General features: G+C 43.8%; 1 protein-coding gene across 3 annotated transcripts in view; it reads left to right on the top strand.

Moving 5' to 3' along the window:
* Positions 1–21477, top strand: part of smoc2 (SPARC related modular calcium binding 2) — an 81868-nt gene that overhangs the window by 4353 nt on the left and 56038 nt on the right. For all 3 annotated transcript variants that reach the window (XM_014154436.2, XM_045700637.1, XM_045700636.1), the window contains exon 2: positions 20999–21161. In XM_014154436.2, coding sequence (XP_014009911.2) covers positions 20999–21161 — 163 coding nt within the window. The remainder of the gene's footprint in view (positions 1–20998; positions 21162–21477) is intronic.

Here is a 21477-nt window from a genome sequence, read left to right as displayed (position 1 = left end):
GAGCCTTGCCTCTGTGATTTAGAGGTTGATGTGGCAGCCGCCGCCCTTAGCGCCACTATTTATGGGCTGTGTGCGAGGATGCCTTAATATCCAATGGGAAACAAATGGCCATGGGTTGTTAACCTGGAGGTGAGGGGTCAGAGAAGCTCTCTCCTCTGCCTGCACATGGCATTTTGGAATGCGGGAGGAAGTATTGCATTGTGCAGATGCACCTCTCGCTCTGCATTCTCACACACACTGTGATATACAGTTGAAGTCAGAAGTTTACATACACTTAGGTTGGAGTCATTAAAACTTGTTTTTCAACCACTCCACACATTTCTTGTTAACAACTATAGTTTTGGCAAGTCGGTTAGGACATCTACTTTGTGCATGACACAAGTCATTTTTTCAACAATTGTTTACAGACGGATTATTTCACTTATAATTCACTGTATCACAATTCCAGTGGGTCAGAAGTTTACATACACTAAGATGACTGTGTCTTTAAACAGCTTGGAAAATTCTAGAAAATTTTGTCATGGCTTTAGAAGCTCCTGATAGGCTAATTGACATAATTTGAGTCATTTGGAGGTGTACCTGTGGATATATTTCAAGGCCTATCTTCAAACTCAGTGCCTCTTCGCTTGGCATCATGGGAAAATCAAAAGAAATCAGGCAAGACCTCTGAAAAAATGGTGGACCTCCACAAGTTTAGTTCGTCATTGGGAGCAATTTCCAAAAGATTGAAGGTAATATAAAATTCAAAAGGCACTCGCCCATCTGAGCAATCTTTTTTGCAGGTGCATGGCAACAGTTGAACACTGCACACTGCTCTTGATAGTATCACTGATGTTTAATAAGCTTACTTATCGGCGTCACGGCCTTCATCAGAGCTTTGTGATTTTTGTAAATTAGCACCCTTATGTAGACCTAGCCCCACCCACATCCGTTCCACACATCGAAAGGGGTTGGAGGCAAAGGAAAAACAAATAAGTGCTAACAAATATAAAAGCCTGAAGGTACCATATTCATCTGGACAAACAATAGTACGCAAGTATAAACACCATGGGACAACGCAGCCGTCATACTGCTCAGGAAAGAGACATGTTCTGTCTCCTAGAGATGAACGTACTTTGGTGCGAAAAGTGCAAATCAATTCCAGAACAACAGCAATGGACCTTGTGAAAATGCTGGAGGAAACAGGTACAAAGGTATCTATATAAACAGTAAAACTAATCCTATATTGACATAGCCTGAAAGGCCACTCAGCAAGGAAGAAGCCACTGCTCCCAAACCGCCATAAAAAAAGCGAGACTACGGTTTACAACAGCACATGGGGACAAAGATCGTACTTTTTGGAGAAATGTCCTCTGGTCTGATAAAACAAAAAATGGAACTGTTTGGCCATAATGACCATCATTATGTTTGGAGGAAAAGGGGGGAGGCTTGCAAGTCGAAGAACACCATCCCAACCGTGAAGCACGGGGGTGGCAGCATCATGTTGTGGGGGTGCTTTGCTGCAGGAGAGACTGGTGCACTTCACAAAATGGATGGCATCATGAGGATGGAAAATGATGTGGATATATTGAAGCAACGTCTCAAGACATCAGTCAGGAAGTAAAAGCTTGGTTGCAAATGGGTCTTCCAAATGGACAATGACCCCAAGCATACTTCCAAAGTTGTGGCAAAATGGCTTAATGACAACAAAGTCAAGGTATTGGAGTGGCCATCACAAAGCCCTGACCTCAACCCTATAGAACATTTGTAGGCAGAACTGAAAAAGTGTGTGCGAGCAAGGAGGCCTACAAACCTGAATCAGGTACACCAGCTCTGTCAGGAGGAATGGGCCAATATTCACCCAACTTATTGTGGGAAGCTTGTGGAAGGCTACCTGAAACATTTGACCTAAGTTAAACAATTTAAAGACAATTCTACCAAATACTAATTGAGTGTATGTAAACTTCTGACCCACTGGGAATGTGATGAAAGAAATAATAGCTGAAATAAATCATTCTCTCTACTATTATTCTGACATTTCACATTCCTAAAATAAAGTGGTGATCCTAACTGACCTAAGACAGGGAATTATTACTAGGATTAAATGTCAGGAATTGTGAAAAACGGGGTTTAAATATATTTTGCTAAGGTGCATGTACACTTCCGACTTCAACTGTTCGCATAGACTAGCCGCGCACAAACACATACACACACACTGATATATGTGTGCACTCTGTCCATGTGGAGGCAGAGGGACGGAGCAATGTTTGGTGTGTGTGTGTTTGTTTTAACATCTCAGTGTTGAGGTAAAAAGTGTTGTGAGTGTTATATCTGACTGTTGATTCTAATGGAGTTAACACCAGTGGGATTGAAATTGACACCACCTGCGGTGAATAAATGAAGTGGGGTTTTTGTTACTCCACTGTGTTGAGGTAATTTCTCTCTCAGAGTGAAAAAAAACATGTAAGGGGCCTCATGATCATATTTCCCCGTATCCCTTGTTGCAGGTTGCTATTTATAATTGTTTGTTTTAATATCTATGTTTCTGCATGCATATTGATTGATTAGTTGTTCTTATACTACCCAAAGATAACACATTTTTCTTAACATATCCGATCTGTAAGTGGTTGGACTTATTGCATCCATTATTGAGATGGTTGTTCCAGTTTAGATGGTTTAGGTCGTCTCATTTATCACTTATAAGTTCCAATTGTTGGATATCCTAATATGACTTGCCAATGTGGCCTGCAAACCAAGTGTTTCAGACCACTGTGTTAGGGTAAAACTAGGCTGTCAAAGTATGATATTGTCAAAAAAAGTAATATATTGTCATAAATAATTACATCTTTATGATAAAATATTCACTTAGGCATTCACTTGCTGAAGGTTGCAGGACTGAAAGCTGTGAAATGCAACAATAATGTCTCTGTCACTAGCAAATACGTCATGTGTACTACAAGTACCTCTAAAATTTACTTGAAAGGCACCCTTGGAAATAAATATGCAAATAGGCCTTTACACCCTACAGTGTTAAAACAACACCCCAAAATGAGTTACTATTTGCATCAGCTTTTTGAGTATTACCAAAATGAGGTATTCTTTTGTATAATATACTTAACTTTTGGTTTTACACTAATATTTTAATTCCAGCATCTAAAAATTGGCTTAGTTTCAACTTAATTTTTTTAAGTCCAACACTGTTATTGTTTGGAAGATCAACTTCGTTTTGATTAGTTACTTTCAGAGATCATATCTTATTATTTAACATTGTTTTAGATTTTTGATTATTAGGCATTTTTATCCCACTTTCACAGCCATTGTTGTGCACTGTGCTCAATCCACTAACAGTAGCCTAAGTGGAGGTAGAGCTGCAATCATTGTAGGATGCTGCATTTGCCTTTGTCATTAAGGGTTGTGTGCATGACCTTGGCGATGGTGGGAATGAGTTGTCTCATCTTTGAACATCAATTTGCACAACAGTTTTGATAAACCAGAAACCTGCATTTTTATGTGAGAATCATAGCTTCTTTTGGGTAATATTTACTAAGCCTCTGAATATTTTTTTTTACAGTGTGTTAATTTAAGTCACAATTTGCTACACTCGTAGTGTTAGGGACCCAACACTCTTGGGGTGTTAGTTTTTCAACACTTTGAAAAGTATTATTTTAACAACCTTTCTGTCAGTTACATATACACACTAAGAAAGTGTTACAATTAACACTGTGGTTGTTAAAATTCTGATCTCAAATTGGCTGTGTGGGCACGGTGCAGGGGCATGCTCGGGATATGACTATAACAATGAGATAACTTTTACCATGTAGTAAACTACTGCAACACAAAACATTCCCTGGTATGCATATATAATCTACTGGACTCAAATTGGTGAGTCTCAGAATTACACTTTATTGGTGAACCGTCATAATAGGCCCCTTAGAAAACATAACTGTTATTGTATTTAGGCTATATTTGGTCACACAAACAATAACTCATTCATTAAATTAAGCCTTCATAAACCCTTTATAAGGCCTACATAGATGCGTAGACATGGTTAATACATCTAAGGAACTTTGTGAAACAATAGATATAACATGGAATGTTGGGGTGTTAGTTTGTGGACTGGTGAGACAGAGTGGCTTTAATGTTTTGCCTCAGGAGAAATTGATTAACCTGAAGACTTTTGGAGTTCCCTTTAAGTTAGTCAACTTCGGTAAAATTCTATGGGGAGTCGCACACTCGCGACTTCGGTTGAAGTATCTACAATCACGCCCGACAAGTTGAAGGAAATCTGCGCCTCGCTGGAAGCCCCACCTTCCACAGGTGATAAGCTTGAGGCTCGGATTCATTCCTTCAATTATTCTGTTCTTCACCTCGGTGTGAAACGGAACGATTCACACTACTAAACAAACAATTGTAACACGAAACTGTCATACATTGTGTCAACTTAACTGTCCATTAGTGATAGAGCATGCCACTCCCTGGACTTTGTGTGCTGAATTTGGTATGGTTCTCATAAGTTTCCTAATCACAAAGAATTAGTTATTCTTTGAATAGTTTGGCTTGGCTATAGCAGTTAGTAAGATGGCTAACGCGTCCGAAACAACTAAGGCTAACAAGCTGGTTCGGGTTCGCGACCACTCCCAAATGAATTAAGATACTCACGTTTGTTGTCTTGTATGTCTTGTCTCGATGCATGCTCAGGCTGCCCTCGCTCGAATCAGTTTGTACATGAGACTAGGGGATGGCTGGCACTGTTCCACTACTTGTTCGCAATGCAGGTTCTCTTGACAATCGTGTGGCATTATTTAGGGGGCTTGGTGTTTCCGATAGCGACTTTTCCTTGGTCGGGTCGAATGTGTCCCGGCTCACCGGTTATGGGAGGCTACTTGAAAAGAGAGGGCGACCAAGTTCTGCTGCTTGTGTCTGCCTTGGTTAAGAACCGCCTGCCTCTCTTCCTAGAAGGCTCAAGGTCCCACCTCGGTGATTCGGTCCTATGTAGATTTTTGAGATCAGGCTAGCTAACAAGCGCTGCATAGCATGCTAGCCAGGTTAGCTAACTTGCAGAGGAGAGCTAGCTACTGTCAGCTATTCCGGCTTCCTAAAGGTGGAATTGCTTGGGTAGCTTTCTTATTTAGTATACGTAGCAAGCGTTAAGTTTCTTGGTTATTCTAAACGGGTTGTGCTACAGTCAAAGAGGCTAGCTAGACTAGAAGCCTCATCATGGTTAAATTCGGTTAGCATGCATAACTTCTGGCAAATTAAGCATACTAGCTTTCCCTCAGCATTAAGGCAATCACATTCCTATTTCCAATTCCTGGAGTTGGAGGGAGTGGAGGAAGTGGGGCTTGCGGGAACCTCCGATGAGAAAGCAGCCTCCGAGCACTTGGCTCGGGTAACCCTCGGAGCGAGGGACCTTAGCACAGGTCTGAGTGACTGGTGAGCCCCTGCACAAAAACATTACTGTGACATCAGTGCCTCCACATATGGTTACTGCCAAACAGGGTGCTACGTCAACCATTGCCGGAGCCCCTGTGTCCATAAGGGGCCGGGCTTCATCCAGGCTATACACTCTCATGGAAACACAACTTAGTTTGGAAGCTTGTTCGTGTTTAAAGCCCCCTTATACCCCCCCCCCCGTTCCATGGTGTTCACCTGGTTCAAAGGGTATATCAATCTCCCAGGGTGAGAGTAATACATTGGGAGATTCGCTCTCTGTCCACAAAGGAGCACTCCTCCCCATAGGTGGCTCATTACTGGGATTAATAGCTGATTCATGCCTGTAGCTCACTAGTCTCTATTAGGTGCTTAGTGATACAGGTAATGGGGTTTATAGGCGATTGGTTTCATTCCTGGGAATTAGAAAGAGGACAGACAGCTTTTTCAGAGCTGTATGTCCCTTTTCCAGCTGGGTTACAAGGTGATATGAGTGGTGGGTATGATAACCTTCCTATGACTGGTGGGTATGATAACCTTCAGCGCTGGGTGCCAGCTGGTTACCGGGATGCATCTTACCGCCTAAACCGAGGGGCACTGCCAATCGGGGTACGTCACTGATTGCTGGTGCCCCAAAACCCAGAGTGGACTGAGCTTCAGGCAAACCTTAGTGCATAAACACAGTTGTCAACAGGGGTCCTGTGTGGCTCAGTTGGTAGAGCATGGTGTTTGCAATGCCAGGGTTGTGGGTTCGATTCCCACGGGGGACCAGTATGGAAGATTTTTTTTTGTTGTTGTGAAATGTATGCATTCACTAATGTAAGTCGCTCTGGATAAGAGCGTCTGCTAAATGACTAAAATGTAAAATGTAAAAAAAAAATCCACAGTGTTCATGGGTAACAAAAGTTTTGCGTCTCCCACATGTGGGTGTAATGAAAAGTGTCCCTTCTCCACATTCAGACACATGTGGTCGAGAGTGGTGGAAAGGGAAAAATAACCAATCTCGACCAGTCCACAAGGTAGTGTCCCGCCCCTTCAGACAGGACTTGACGGGAGACTGACTGTCTGCTCCAATCAATAGTGCCCATGTGCAATGTTTCTATGGATCATGCGAACAGGAACGTCGGGGTACAGGCTACAATTTTCTACGCCGTCATCACGTCTACTGTTCCCGAGGCCTTTGTGCCCATCTTGAGGGACTAGGTGTGGAGTGGAGACTTCACCCCTGGGTCGTTGCCCAGATATGGGAGAGGTTTGGCAGGGCCGATGTAGATCTTTATGCATCACGAGAAAACGTGCAATGTAGTCTATTTCTCTTGATGAGGGACCCGAGTGCCCCATGGGGAATGGACGCTCTGGTGCACCAGTGGCTTCGGACCCTCCTTTACGCATTTCCGCCAGTGGTTCTGATTCAGCCCACGTTTGAGTGCACCGGAAGGGATTATCATTGATTATTGTGTCTCCCCGTTGGCCCAGGCAGCCTTGGTTCGAGGAGATCATTTGCCCTTTAGGCGGGGACTCGTGGCAACTCCTGTTGCGCAGGGAACTGTTGTCCCATGCGCATGGGCAGGTTTGGCATGCAAGGCTGGAGATCAGGTTCCTATGTGCCTGGCCAATGAGAGGGCCAATCTGATGGCTAGAGGTTTACCTCCGAATGTTATTGCTACCGTTCAATCTCCAAAGGTGCCCTCCACGAGAGGGCTGTATGCGTATAAGAGGCAAGCGTTTGAGCTCTAGTGCCATGTTAAAGGGCTGGTTACTTTTCATTGCTCTGTGAGGGACATCCTTAGGTTCCTATAGCAGCTTTTTGAGCAGGGGCGGGCATTCTCCACCTTAAAAGTGTACATGGCCGCTATATTAGAGTGTCATGTGGGAAATGACGGAGCCACACCGGGGGCACACCCCTGGTTGTGTGGTTCCTGGACGGTGTACATCGTATCAGACAGGTCTCTAAACCTATTTCGCCCACATGGTACTTCACGCTGGTTTTGGAGGCACTGTGTTCCCCTTTGAGCCTCTGGAGTCGGTGGATCTGAAGATCCTCTTCTAAAAAACCTCCCTGCTCATGGCTTTGGCCTCAGCTAAACGTGATGGGGACCTCTATGCTTTTTCTGTACACACTTCCTGTACTCAGTTCGTCCCGGGTAACTCTAAGGTGATTCATTTTCCCTTTATCTTTTCCCTTAAAATTTCCTTAACTTTAAAGGGGAACTACACCTGCTGATTTGGCCTAATTTTTTAGCTTGCTCCTCAAGAAATGCTGGTGGCCATGACAGAAGCCAAACGTGAGTTGGCTTGTGGGTGTGGTTTGATGTGGGTGCTTCTTGGGTGTGCCTTTGCCACCACCAAGACACACCCATCTGTCAGAACCTTGCCCACAGCTGTTTCCCCCAACTCAATCACAACAAACCAACTTCCTTCAGGTTGACTCCAATAACTACAGGCAGATGTATGAAGAGATGCCGAAGGAAGCTTTGAATAGGTCAGTAGCCTACAGAGTAATATGAGAAGAATGCATTTGCTGAATTTATGTAGATATTCTAAACAAAGTGTTTTGATAACTTTTAAATGTAGTAACAGGTCCATATATAATAAACAAGCCTTTACATAATACCGTAGAAGCAGTGTTCTACCAATATAACAATGTCCACCTTTCCTCTTTCATTGCAATTCACAGCATTCTGTCTGGTGGTAATGGGGCTTGGCAAACATGTCAGAGTGGTCATACCTTCCTGTGTGGTGTCCCATATACAACAGGAGTTCCCTGATCCTGGTGCAGAATACACAGGGTTTCTCCCTCCCGATATTGACTGATACCACTCAATTCAATAATAAAAAAGACAATACAAGTAAAAGTTGTGTCTCGTAAAAATGTTATGCCGAGTGCCAGGTCTCTCTCCATTCAGAGACATCAGTATCAAGCCTGTCTGTCAGTCTGGACTTCATCACATCATCTTTCAAGTCTCCATGTGCTGGCTCCATACATGTTTCTGTGAACACACACACATAGTGTATGTGTTTTATTACCAATGGCAGTTAGGATAGGAAATAGAGTATCTGACAGACAAAGAAGTACTATGTTAAAGATTGAAAAGGTCAGATAAAACCTACTGTCACGTCCTGACCAGTAAAGGGGTTATTTTGTTATTGCAGTTTGGTCAGGGCGTGGCAGGGGGTGTTTGTTTTGTGTGTTTTGGGGTTTTTAGTGTATTTTCTATGTTTTCTATTTCTATGTGGGTTTTCTAGTTTTTCTATTTCTATGTTAGTTTTGGGAACAACCTCCAATTAGAAACAGCTGGTTGTTGTTGCTTCTAATTGGAGGCCATATTTAAGTGGGTTTATTTCCTCTTGTGTTTGCGGGTAGTTGTTTTTCGTATAGTCCTTATGTCCTTACAGAACTGTTGGTTTACGTCTATTTATTTTGTTTAAGTGTTCACTTAAATAAATAAAAGAAGATGAGCACGATACCCGCTGAGGCTTGGTCGACTTTTTACGACGAATATGACAGAACCACCCACCAAAAGAGGACCAAGCAGCGGAGGAAGGAGCAGCAGAGGAGCTATGTAGAGTCGTGGACATGGGAGGAAATATTGACTGGAGAGGGACCATGGAAGAAGGCTGGAGAAAACCGGGAATGTTATGCGGGAACACGGCTGGCAAGGAAGCCTGAGAGGCAGCCCCCCCCAAAAAAATTTTGGGGGGCACACGGGGAGTTGGAGCAAGTCAGGCAATAGGCCTGAACCAACTCCTCATGCTTATTACGGGGAGCGACAGATCGAGAAAGCACCGAGCTATGTGGAAATGCGCACTGTATTGCCCAGACGCGTTCAAAGGCCAGTGCAATTGGTGAAAGCTCCTCAGTATGGCCAAGCTATGGTGAGCACTTAGCCAGGAAGGGTTGTGCAGGCGGTATGCTCCAGACCTCCAGTGCGTCTCCAGGGTCCAGTTTACCCTGTTCCTGCTCCTCGCACTAGCCCTGTGGTGCGTGTCACTAGTCCGGCGCCTCCTAAGCCAGTTCCACGGACCAGGCCTCCAGTGCGCCTGCCCAGTCCAGTACGTCCTGCTCCTCGCCCTAGCCTTGAGGTGCGTGTCACCAGTCTGGTGCCTCCAAAGCCAGCCCCACGCATCAGGCCTCTAGTGCACCTGCCCAGTCCAGTACGTCCTGTTCCTGCTCCTCGCACTAGCCCTGAGGCGCGTGTCACTAGTCTGGCGCCTCCAAAGCCAGCCCCACGCATCAGGCCTCTAGTGCGCCAGCCCAGTCCAGTACGTCCTGTTCCTACTCCCCGCACTCACCCTCCAGTGCGCCTCCATAACCCGGTACAGCCAGTGCCTGTTGTGAGCCAGTCCGGCGCAGCCAGAGTCGCCCACCAGTCCGGCGCAGCCAGAGTCGCTCCTCAGCCCAGAGACTTCAGCGGGGGTGGACAGGTTTGAATGGGGACTAAGGCTGGAGCCAGAGCCACCTCCGTAGTTGGAGGATTGGGGGGGGGGGCGGGGTGTAGCACGGTAGCCGTCGGTGACGGTAGCCACCCTCCCTTCCCTCCCTTTAATTTTGGGGTTATTGTTTTGTTAGTTTTTTGTTTCAGGTGCATCCGGGGTCTGCACCTTTTGGGGGGGGGGGCACTGTCACGTCCTGACCAGTAAAGGAGTTATTTTGTTATTGCAGTTTGGTCAGGGCGTGGCAGGGGGTGTTTGTTTTGTGTGTTTCGGGGTTTTTGGTGTATGTTCTATGTTTTCTATTTCTATGTTAGTTTTGGGAACGACCTCCAATTAGAAGCAGCTGGTTGTCGTTGCTTCTAATTGGAGGCCATATTTAAGTGGGTTTATTTTCTCTTGTGTTTGTGGGTAGTTGTTTTTCATATAGTCGTTGTGTCCTTACGGAACTGTTGGTTTTCATCTATTTATTTTCTTTAAGTGTTGACTTATATAAATAAAAGAAGATGAGCACGATACCCGCTGCGCCTTGGTCCACTTTTTACGACGAATATGACACCTACCCAACTATAGTCTTCCCATCAAACGACTGAGGCAAAAGCATCTCCAGTTCATCTGCAGAAATAGGCAGAGTTGAGACAGATTTCATCAGTGACACATGGAATGAAAATAGTGTTACTGTTACTGGACATTTGTGCTGTACTGTATTATTAGTAATCGCCTCATTGTGAATGTGTTGAGTTGATGTGTTGAGTGCCTTGTCAGACTAAACCTACCTAATTCTGTTCTCCCCATCGACAACCATTGATGAGCAGGCAAGAGGTGAGGTCTTTGCCAGAACCCCATTGATGGGCATAGCAGCGTATATCAGCTCCTGGCCACTCATCAAAGATACTGGTCAGTAGTGCTGAGCGATTAACCAACATATACTTTTTTCGGGCTATTAAACAAGTCATTGACCGTCATCAGTTCAGTTACATGAATTCCATTATGTTTTTTTTATTTTGTGAACCCAGTGCACTGTTACTCTAGAGAGGAAATCAAATCATTCACGAAATAAATCAAGTCAAGTACTATGTGGGATGCTGGGCTGAAGGGAGTCATAGTTTTTATTGAGCAAATATTCAACCTAGTTCAGCACATAAACATGGTAATTAACTACAATGACCATTTTTTTACTATTGCACCATTTTTTTCCCAGCTTAGATGGATCAGCAAGGAAGAGGCAAAGTGAGAGGTTTCACTCTTGCCAAAATATGTCCAAAATAAGCCCAATGCATTTCTGTGGGCTTATTTTGGACCTACACTTGTAGCCTGCCTTCCCCCTTTTGGGACAATGACTCCCATTGTTAGGGCAGAGACATGGGCATCTTGTCACATACAGTATGCAGATCTCTGGATGGATACACTTTTACGGCTGCTACGTTAGGTTAGATACACACAGACCGCATGAGAGAGGAATGTACACAACACAAGAGGAGAGGGATGGAGCCAGTTCGTGAAAGTATGCCTTATCTACTTTGAAAAACAAGTAAAATTATTTCATCAGACAGCTCTGAAGGCTAGCTAAATAAGATGACTAAAAACAGTACAGTATGGGGAGGACATAATGTTCGATGGCCTGGCTGGCTGACTGCAATTGCCTGAGTAGAGATGAGATGATTACTTTATGAAATGAAAAATAATAAACTAATCAAATAAAAACGAAGTAATATACACAACTGAAATATTTTATTATTTTATAGTAATTTCCATTTTTCTATTGATGTCAACTCAATGTGGACCTGATCAGAGACAATGGAATATTTTCTAAGTTTTGGCAATTCAATGTTTTGTTCAATATTGAATATTCAATATTTTGGGCTTTGGAATTTCACATTAAAAAGCTCTGAAATCATTGTAAAGTCATAATTTCATAAGGCATTTAATGTTATTTGACATACACAAATACACAAAGCACTGATTACATTATCAACGGTGGTGCTGATTAGCCTGTGATACTAACAAGAACAGTGTGCGGTTTCCTTCTTTTCTCTCATTTTATTCACCTGTTACCATGCACCTGCAAAAAAGATAGCTCAGATGTGCGAGTGCCTTTGGAAGTTTTGGTTCTGATTAGCCTGGTGAAACCAACCTGATCTATGCGTTCACCTTTCTATTTCACTTCAGATATATCATGCCCTGGACATTATACAGTGGCTTGCGAAAGTATTCACCCCCTTGACATTTTTCCTATTTTGTTGCCTTACAACCTGGAATAAAAACTGGAAAAAAGTTTGTATCATTTAATTTACATAACATGGCTACCACTTTGAAGATGCAATATTTTTTTATTGTTAAACAAACAAGAAATAAGACAGAAAAACAGAAAACTTGTGTGCATAACTATTCACCCCCCTAAAGTCAATACTTTGTAGAGCCACCTTTTGCTGCAATTACAGCTGCAAGTCTCTTGGGGAATATGCCTATAAGCTTGGCACATCGAGCCACTGGAATTTTTGCCAATTCTTCAAGGTAAAACTGCTCCAGCTCCTTCAAGTTGGATGGGTTCCGCTGGTGTACAACAATCTTTAAGTCATACCACAGATTCTCAATTGGATTGAGGTCTGGGCTTTGACAAGGCCATTCCAAGACATTTAAATGTTTCCCCGTACACCACTCGAGTGTTGCTTTAGCAGTATGCTTAAGGTCATTGTCCTGCTGGAAGGTGAACCTCTGTCCTAGTCTCAAATCTCTGGAAGACTGAAACAGGTTTCCCTCAAGAATTTCCATGTATTTAGCACCATTCATCATTCCTTCAATTCTGACCAGTGTCCCAGTACCTGCCGATGAAAAACATCCTCACAGCATGATGCTGCCACCACCATGCTTCACTGTGGGGATGTTGTTCTCGGGGTGATGGGGGTGTTGGGTTTGTGTCCTTTCTGGCCAAACATCTACATTTTAGTCTCATCTGATGTAACGGCTGTCGTCGCAAGAAAACCAAGATGCAGCGGAGGCTGTGGATTCATTATAAATATTTAATAAAATGAACCACTATAAACAAAACATCAAACAGCAACGAAAGCTAACAGTCCTGTCTGGTCAAAAACGAACGAGACAGAAAACAATCCCCCACAAAACCCAAAGGAAAAACCTGCTCATTATGTGTGACTCCCAATCAACAACAACGAACTTCAGCTGTGCCTGACTGGGAGTCACACACGGCCCAAAACAAAGAAATACAAAAAACCTAGAAAAAGAACATAGAATGCCCACCCAATGTAACACCCTGGCCTAACCAAAATAAAGAACAAAAAACCCCTCTCTTTGGCCAGGGCGTTACATCTGACCAGAATACCTTCTTCCATATGTTTGGGGAGTCTCCCACATGCCTTTTTGCAAACACCAAATGTGTTTGCTTATTATTTTCTTTAAGAATGGCTTTTTTTTCTGGCCACTCTTCCGTAAAGGCCAGCTCTGTGGAGTGTACGGCTTAAAGTGGTCCTACGGATAGATACTCCAATGTGGAGCTTTGCAGCTCCTTCAGGGTCATCTTTAGTCTCTTTGTTGCCTCTCTGATTTATGCCCTCCTTGCCTGGTCCGTGCGTTTTGGTGGGCAGCCCTCTCTTGGCAGGTTTGTTGTAGTGCCATATTCTTTCAATTTGTTAATAATTGACATTTTAGTAATTTAGCAGACGCTCTTATCCAGAGCAACTTACAGTAATGAATGCATACATTTCTTACATTTTTTTTTTGTACTAGCCCCCCGTGGGAATTGAACCCACAACCCTGGCGTTGCACACACCATGCTCTACCAACTGAGCCACAGGGAAGGCTAATAATAATGGATTGAATGGTGCTCTGTGGGATGTTCAAAGTTTCCGATATGTTTATATACCTCAACCCTGATCTGTACTTCTCCAAAACTTTGTCCATGGCCTGTTTGGAGAGCTCCTTGGTCTTCATGGTGCCACTTGCTTGGTGGTGCCCCTTGCAGAGTGGTGTTGCAGACTCTGGGGCCTTTCAGGACAGGTGTATATATACCAAGATCATGTGACACTTAGATTGCACACAGGTGGATTTTATTTATCTAATTTTGTCACTTTTGAAGGTAATTGGTTGCACCAGATCTTTTTTAGGGGCTTCATAGCAAAGGGGTGAATACATATGCAAACACTACTTTTCCATTTTCTATTTTTTATAATTTTTTGAAAAAGTTGTTTTTTTCATTTCACTTCACCAATTTGGACTATTTTGTGTATGTCCATTACATTAAATCCAAATAAAAATCTAGTTAAATGATAGGTTGTAATGCAACAAAATAGGAAAAACACCAAGGGGAAGAATACTTTTGCAAGGCACTGTATGCATCTAAGAAGTAGAAAACAAGAAACAAATGTCAGTTACATAAATCATGTTTCATAATTGGGTTATCAATTGTGTCAAAGCAATGAAGTGGGTTACCTTCTGTATATTTACAAAGGATGAGCAGTGAAAGCTGTTGCCGCTGACAGGTGAAGGTTACTGGCCGGATACTTGCCAACATGTGGCTGACTGACATTTACTCCTGAGGTGCTGTCCTGTTGCACCCTCTACAACCACTGTGATTATTGTTATCTGACCATGCTGGTCATCTATGAACGTTTGAACATCTTGGCCATGTTCTGTTATAATCTCCACCTGGCACAGCCAGAAGAGGACTGACCACCCCTCAAAACATGGTTTCTCTCTAGGTTTCTTCCTAGGTTCTGGCCTTTCTAGGGAGATTTTCCTAGCCACTGTGCTTCTACATCTGCATTGCTTGCTGTTTGATGTTTTAGGCTGGTTTGCTGTACAGCACTTTGTGACATCGGCTGATGTAAAAAGGGCTTTCTAAATACATTTGACTGATTGATTGACTGTTCAATTTATAGGAATTCTCACAGCGAGAGCATGTCTGCAAGATGCTGATGAGGGCTCCCCTGCTGGTCTTTTCTATGCTGCATGTTCGGTTGCACACTGGACATCTCTCGATCAACCGCAGCAGTTAATCTTATGAGGTGTTGTTGACTGGGAGGGCCTGTGACATGGTGATATATTAGACAGCCAAGTGGTAAATTGCATTTTGTTATAAAGAAAGGACAAAGCTTTTTGCTAATATACTTCAGAAATAAAATTACTGTACTAGTTGTATCTGCTTGGCTGGGTAATTGGCCTACTATTTTATCAAGCCGGGTATTTTTGAACAACATTTTATATAACACATCTTACCTGTCATTGTTGATGAAGTCGCCTGTGTCATCAGGGTAGTAACTCGGCTCACTGTCAGAGGCCTCATGATGGCGTGTCCTTTTCATAGAAGTTAAGGGAGACTCTGGCAACAATGGCAATCACATTGCCGGACATGTTATGATACCCACCTTTGCTCCTTCTGGTAGGTCCCGGCATCTATTCATGACCAGGGGATCCATCTGACACCCAACTGTGCACTTTGTCTAATAGGAAAACAGGGTCAACAATTGTCATCATCCCTCAGTTATAAACATAGCTTGAGAAATAATGTAATCTCATTTGGAAGCTAATTCTATGCTTTACAGATGTTGACTGACTAGCTCCAGATTGTATTAGATAAACATGTTACATTATGCAACCAACTGTGACATGTTTTGCTATGGCCCTGGGTTGGTTTGAGTTTGTTGCTGCTAGTTAGTACACTGTTATAGTCAGACATGAGTTAGCTAGTACCACCATAGCTGCATCCAATATTTATTTGTGCCCTAGAGACAAGGGTTGCACCTCGGATGCTAATGTGACTGTTTTGTCTGAATTACACTAACTTAGCGTGGCATGGAAATACGATGGCATTGCTAAGTAGGCAAATAATTAGTAGGAAACAACTTTGCCAAATTGTGTTGTCGTCAAATTTACTTTAGAGAGATAGCAATGTTGCCATTTCTGTTACGAGAAAAGTTTGTCAAAAATAGCTAGCAATGCTAATGTTAGCTAGCTAAAATACGGTGGTCCCCTCAATCTTAGTTAGCTAGCTAAAGTTATATTGCATCTAAAGTCACTCTGGCGACATCACAATCATGATAAAAGGTTTTCCTACTAATTATTTCCCTTCTTTTTAAATGTTATCATGTTTTCAAGCCAAATCCAAGTTGTATTGAGGTAGGCTAACATTAGCCTAGAAAGTAATAGTTGAGAAAAAAGTAACTAAAAAGAGACGTGTTTTATTATCTTCTGATTAATTTGTTTCTCCTGTGCATGTAAAACTTCTATTTTGCGATCTACCAATATAAATGTGATTTCTTTGAGGAGATGTTTGGTCAGTGAATCAGGCCGTATGCATGGTAACCAGACACTCTTTCTGCCGTGCATGCCTTCAAACTACTGTAAAAACACTTAAGTATGCCACTTACCTAAGGAAAATGTTTGAGGGGCTCAATGCACACCCTTAAACAATTCCCTTAGGTAAGGTCAAATTATTCCTTAATGTAAACCCTTAAGGGAAATACTTAAGATGTTTTATGCAACCGGGCCACGGTCCTTAGCTTTGGGCTATTTCCCATCTCGCCGCCTCCTTTTGCTTCTGAAGAGTAACAGAGGTCACATGCCCATTGTTTAAAGGGTTGACTGTAGGAAATATTTGTGCTGCGGTGAGTTGGGTATCACCACACATTTTTGTGAGGTTTTATTGCTTGGATGTCACTGCTCCCAGTGTAGCCCACAGTGTCCTTAAGGCTTTGACAGGGGAAAGTCAATAAGCAGCGCACCTTGTGTGCAATACCCAGACTGACGCATCTGGCTGGGTCAGGTCTGGGTGGTCTGCCAAGGGACGTTTCATTTATAGTATTCTGGGGTCAGCCTGGGGCATGATTATATGGGGCATGATTATATTTCCCCATAGTATGTTGTACCGAGTTGACTGACTGAAAGGGAACGTAATGTTATGACTATAACTACTGTTACTTGAAGGAGGGAAACGAGGTACAACACCTGTTTGGCCCGGCATCACCCGTTCCTAGGCTCCTTGAAGAGCGGTATAAAACATTTAAAGAATGAATCCAAGCCTCACACTTATCACCTGTGGAAGGCAGGGCCTCCAGCAAGGCACGGATATCACTGGCCTTGTCAGGCGTGACTGTAGATCCTTCAATCAAAGTCGCGAGAGTATGACACCCCATAGTATATTGTGCCTCGTTTCCCTCCTTCAGGGAACGCTAGTTATAGTCATAACGTTATGTTCTCTGCCTAAAACATTTGTCGATGCCCTCTTGATGTTATTAGGCAGCTGAATAATGTGCCACTTATGTCATTCCTGGGTAGGTTACGTTTTTGTCATTGTACTGTGAAAGGTGTTAGACCTGTCTAGAATTGTGTTTAAATCGGATAAGAACGTGTAGAACAATGCCTGCCTCTGGCACAAACCTATAAAAAGAAGAATCATGCTTTAACTTAATTAACACATGGCCTCTATTGCCCCCTTGTCATTCACGAAACTTAGCACCTGCACACATTTCTTTACTTAAAAAAATAAATTCTCACATTAAAAACTACCAGCGGCCTTTCACAGATTTCTCTTTTCTTTTTTTTCCCTTCTTATTTTTTACATCTTTCACAGCAATTAAATGCCTTTGCCTTTGATTGAGTTAATAGCCTGGTTAAAAAGCTGTCACTTTCTTCCCTGTCCACCATTCTGGAAACTAATGATCTCCTTTGCATCCAAGCGGTGGTGCAGGAAACTCCCGCCAAGGCGATTTAACACGTTTGTGACGGCTCTCAGCTGGGGCCCCCATTGACTGTACGGGGCCGTGGTGTGAGGGGCCTTCGGGGCAGTGGAAGAGGGGGCACCCCAGCCCAGAAGGCCCTCATTGGGCTACAATGTGCTCTCTGCTGGAGCTTCGCCTCCAGACCACTCCATTCAATCCCAAAAAGCTGCAGAGCCAGGGGAGGTAATAGGATTTGATTTGTATGCTGGTTGGTCTAGAAAAGAAAAATCCTCTCTCTCACACCCACTCCCTTTCTCAACCCCCCCTCTTTTTCTTCAAACCTCTTCTTGCATTATTTTAGCAGATGCAAAAAGCATCTTCCAACAGAGATTAAGAAAATGTCATAAAAAGGACAGACTAGAAAGATAGAGAGAAATGGGCACATCAAAAGGGTACATGAAAAGGACTCAAGCCACAACAAGTGGTCTGTCTTGCATGAATTCTCTTCTTCTCCTTCTATGAAGAAGTCGTAAGTCACAGTAGAGCGGAGGGCGGAGACATGCACTTAGCTGTAGCAGACCCACTGGGCACACACTGGTTGAATCAACATTGTTCCCACATAATAAAAAAAAAATTTAAACAACGTGGAATAAACATTGAATTGACATTTGTGCCCAGTGGGGATGCAGTGGACAATCCATCACATTGTGGCCCAGGCCCTGTTATGGTGTGTCATGGTTGCCATGAGGTTGGAGTGAGATGTCAGGGGAGTGTCAGGCCCACTGGATGTGGTTGATAATGATGGTCTGGTCTGGTTCTCTAGGTGGGCAGCAGCAGTAGCACTCTGGGCTGTGGTGGGGCTCTGGGGCTGCTAGCCTGCTGTGGTGGGCTGGGTCTGGGTTGAAGTCTGGAGGACACACAGACTGATCATTGTCAGAGCTGATCCTGGCCCACTACGGCTGTGGTCTTGGAGAGAGCCATTTTCTGCCCAGTCTTTCTTGCCCCCTGCCCTTTATGTGACGGGGAGCTGTGAAAGAGAGCGGCCGGGTGCATGGAGGTCACAGCTGCAGGGGAAAGCCCTAATGGGAGATGTTGTTTCTGTACGATGGGAAGGGAAGACAGCGAGGGAGGAGGGGGGGAAGGAAGGAGGGAGGGGGTGAGAGAGTTCTCTGACCCAAGACTGTGGGAGACTGTCAGTCAGAAGCAGTGGTGCAGACGATCCAAGAAACTGAGAGATGAGAGACATGGAGGAAGAGAAGGGGGGTTAGGGATAGACCCCCAACACACTCAGAAATGGGCAACAAACCCTCCTCTTTTCTTCTCGAGATGACATTCATAAATTGGATGAACATTCAGATGGATGTTTTGCATAGATCAGTAAAAGAAAACCAAGACAGAGGAAGTGGGCTTAAAAGATTCACTGACAATCGTTTATCTCCCAATCCAGAAGATAGTATTCCAAGTGGGTGAGAGAGGGGAGAAGGAGGAGGGAAGAAAGGAAGGCTGCAGAGACTCTGTAGTCGTGACTCAGACACAGGGTGTGTTTGTGAAAACAGACGTGGGGCCCCTGTAGCACGTGCAAACATTTTATTCCACCGTCTCATCTCCTATACTCCCTTTAGCTTCTTAGATCAATGTTTTTTTAAAGAATGACGACAACATCAGTTTAAAGGCAGCCGGGAAAGCAAGACAGAGGCTTGTAAAAAAAAAATTTTTTTTTATTTAATCCAAGTCTTCCCTCGTGGCTCCTCTCTCTTTCTCAATGTGTTTCAACTGGCCTCTCTCTTCTGATTCCTCCCTGGGAGATTTATGATCAGAGATGACAGAGGGGGTTGTCTCCCCCGGCCATGAGCGATGCCGTGATCCAGGCTAGCGCTCTTCCAGGTGCAGTGCAGTCCCTCCAGCTCTCCTCTTCTGAGCACTGTTAGAGGCCCATCTGCTAACAACACTAAACCCTCGGCACGTCAAGTCTCTCTTCATTTGTTACATGTCAGACAAAGCTAATTTATTTTATTAGTGATCATCCCGTCCACCTATATGGATGATGTTTCCTTTTTTCATCTTTCTAGGCCTGCTGCCCTGTCATTTGATCGCTAACAATGGATTTATATGGTGTGGGTAACTTGTGTGTGTGTGTGTGTGTGTGTGTGTGTGTGTGTGTGTGTGTGTGTGTGTGTGTGTGTGTGTGTGTGTGTGTGTGTGTGTGTGTGTGTGTGTGTGTGTGTGTGTGTGTGTGTGTGTGTGGGTGGATGTGGGTGTTGGAGGTTACGGCTGTTCAGGAGTGTGTATACTGCATGTGCATGTGTGCGTACCTACAATGACAACTTAAACAAAAAACTGTTCATGTTTATTTTGAGTGGTCCAATATTTACATTACTTAAGATACAATAGAATTCAAGTGTCAGGAGAGGACAGTTCAGTCCACAGACAGGCATTTACTATTGGATTTAAATTAAAACAACACCTGTGTGTGTTCTGGAGACAGGAGAGGGCACAAAACAGTTTGTTTTCACTGTTCAATCCACCTGAATATCGTACAGAACATGCAAGAATCAAGCCAACACCATGAAAACACACACATTTGTACTCTAAGTCACACAAAACCCTCAAGACTTCTAGTTTATTTAGCCACTTTCTCATTCAGTGTCTTTCCATTCATTATAGCAGTCACAGCCTGTTGCCTGCTCCTTTGTGTGGACCAGTGAGGGGGTTTCAGTTTGCGTTGGGCAGACACAATGGTGGCATTGACACAGGTGATCCGATGCGTTCAGCCAGGAGGCTGCATCCTTGTTGTTCTCTTTTCATGCCTCAGTCAAACATCCATCGGGAATCTGGAGGGATTTCAGGTGAATTCCTGCGCAGGTGTTGGCACGAAAAAAAGGCAAGCAGGAAGCGTCACTCAAGTCTGATCCAGCTCCCCTCCCCCTCCACCCCCTCACCCCCGGGACAAGACAAGGCATGGCTACTCCTTGTGACTGACAGCTTCTCCTCAGTCCTGTGATAGAGACGGTTTCATCAGGGTGTCTATGTGGTTGTATATCAATGAGAGGATGTTATGCTTGTTTTCTTTTTACCACCAATAACGACTAGAAAAGTTCAAATGTTCAAATGTTCAATTACTATATTTGGTTTAGGCAATGAATGGACAGCTGTACCTTGTTGACATAAGTCTCACAATATGGTTCTGCAAGGCATATGCCCCTTCCCAGGCCCCAATCACACCCTGTATTTAGGCTACATACTGTAAATCCCTTTGAAATCACACCTGCTGCTTGAGAAGATTAAACTGTTTTGGCAGAGAGGTCAATGAAATTATTCGGTGTAATGATTTTTCAACATGTTTAACACTTCTCTCTTATTTCTGTCCCTTTCTCCACTCTATCTTGCTCTCTGTCTTTCTGTCTCCTTTTCTCTCTACTTTCCTCTCCCTTTCTGTCCATCTCTCCCTCTTGCCTCTCCCTCCCTCTCTTTCCTTTCTCTCTCAGTTTCTGCGGGTGGAGCAGGATAAGGAGTGTAACATGGAGTGTACTGGTGGTCCCAGGAAGCCCCTGTGCGCGTCGGACGGCAGGACCTTCTCATCGCGCTGCGAGTTCCTCCGTGCCAAGTGCCGAGACCCCCAGCTGGAGGTCATCCGAGGGCCATGCAAAGGTCAGGCCATGAGTCACGCTTCAGCCCCGCGGAGCCTCGCAAATGAGCCGCGGGTCACAGCAGAAACTTCATTTCAGCATAATTGATTCTTTGAGCACTGGGATGACAACTGGAGTTGACACAGGCAGGCCTATAGAGAGTATAATGTAAAGTGAAATCCGCTGGTTTGGTCTTATAGGTTTGTGTTGTAGCTACTAGTCATGCATTATACAGGACGAGTTCCCAACTCCCCATCAATGTTTTAAAAGTGTTATGTTCTTTGTGGTATAATAAGTCTAACTTGAGGGATAATAAAAGGATAATTGGCAGTTAAAAG

The sequence above is a fragment of the Salmo salar genome, chromosome ssa18 (assembly GCF_905237065.1).
Source record: "Salmo salar chromosome ssa18, Ssal_v3.1, whole genome shotgun sequence".
Classification (NCBI taxonomy): Eukaryota; Metazoa; Chordata; class Actinopteri; order Salmoniformes; family Salmonidae; genus Salmo; species Salmo salar.
This window is presented reverse-complemented; position numbering and strand designations above follow the sequence as displayed.